The 787-nt window shown below is 69.5% G+C and overlaps 1 protein-coding gene across 1 annotated transcript in view; it reads right to left on the reverse strand.

The window, feature by feature from the left end:
- SHMT2 (serine hydroxymethyltransferase 2) overlaps positions 1-787 on the reverse strand; it is a 6,007-nt gene that overhangs the window by 4,589 nt on the left and 631 nt on the right. The window contains exon 2 of the mRNA XM_019504706.1: positions 71-268. Coding sequence (XP_019360251.1) covers positions 71-268 — 198 coding nt within the window. The remainder of the gene's footprint in view (positions 1-70; positions 269-787) is intronic.

Genomic DNA, 787 nt, shown 5'->3' on the forward strand with positions numbered 1-787 from the left:
CTGGGACCACCCCCACCCTCCCCCAGACACTCAGCCCTGCCCTGGACCCCCCGCACCCCCCCAGCGGCACCTCAGAGGCGATGAGCTCCAGCCCGCGGCATTGCCGGTCTTTCTCTTGGCGCAACAGGTCCCAGACCTCAGGGTCGCTCTGTGCCAGGCTCTCCTGCCCCGTCCAGCCAGGCACCTCCCCAGACCCAGCCGCAGCCGCGGCCGCACCGTGCTGGGCCCGCCGCCCCAGGCCTGCTGCCGGCCACCATCGCCCCAGGGGCTGTCAGGGATGGGGGAGGTCAATCACGGTGCCAACCCCCCACCCCCAGCACCTCTGCAAGGGGGGGCCAAGAGAACCCAGGCATCCAGGCTGCCCCCACGGGCAGATGACGTGCATGTGCGCGCACACGGTCACACGTGGCCAGCCAAGAGACTGCGTGTTACATGACTGATGGGCTGGGGGGGCATACACATGCGCACACGCAAGGGGAAGGGGGAGCGTGCAGTGCACGCCCGTGCACATGCTAAGGTGAGGGAGGGAGTGCGTGTCCGTGTGCTGGGGTGGGGTGGGGGTGCAGGGAGGCATGTGGTGCTTTGCCCCCTTCCCCAGTCGCACAAGTGAGTGCAAAGTGCGGGAAGCCACCCCATGGCCTCCGGAGACCCCGATCCTGCCTGGTACCCACCTGTGGTGCTGCTGGGATCCAGCTCCCCCGCCCCAGCCTCCACCCCCCAACACAGGGCTGCAGCTGTGGGCACAGGATGCGACCTGGGGGGGGGGGCTGATCCCAAGACCGGACCC

This window comes from Gavialis gangeticus, unplaced genomic scaffold (assembly GCF_001723915.1).
Source record: "Gavialis gangeticus isolate Ggan-Ray unplaced genomic scaffold, GavGan_comp1, whole genome shotgun sequence".
NCBI classification, from domain to species: Eukaryota; Metazoa; Chordata; order Crocodylia; family Gavialidae; genus Gavialis; species Gavialis gangeticus.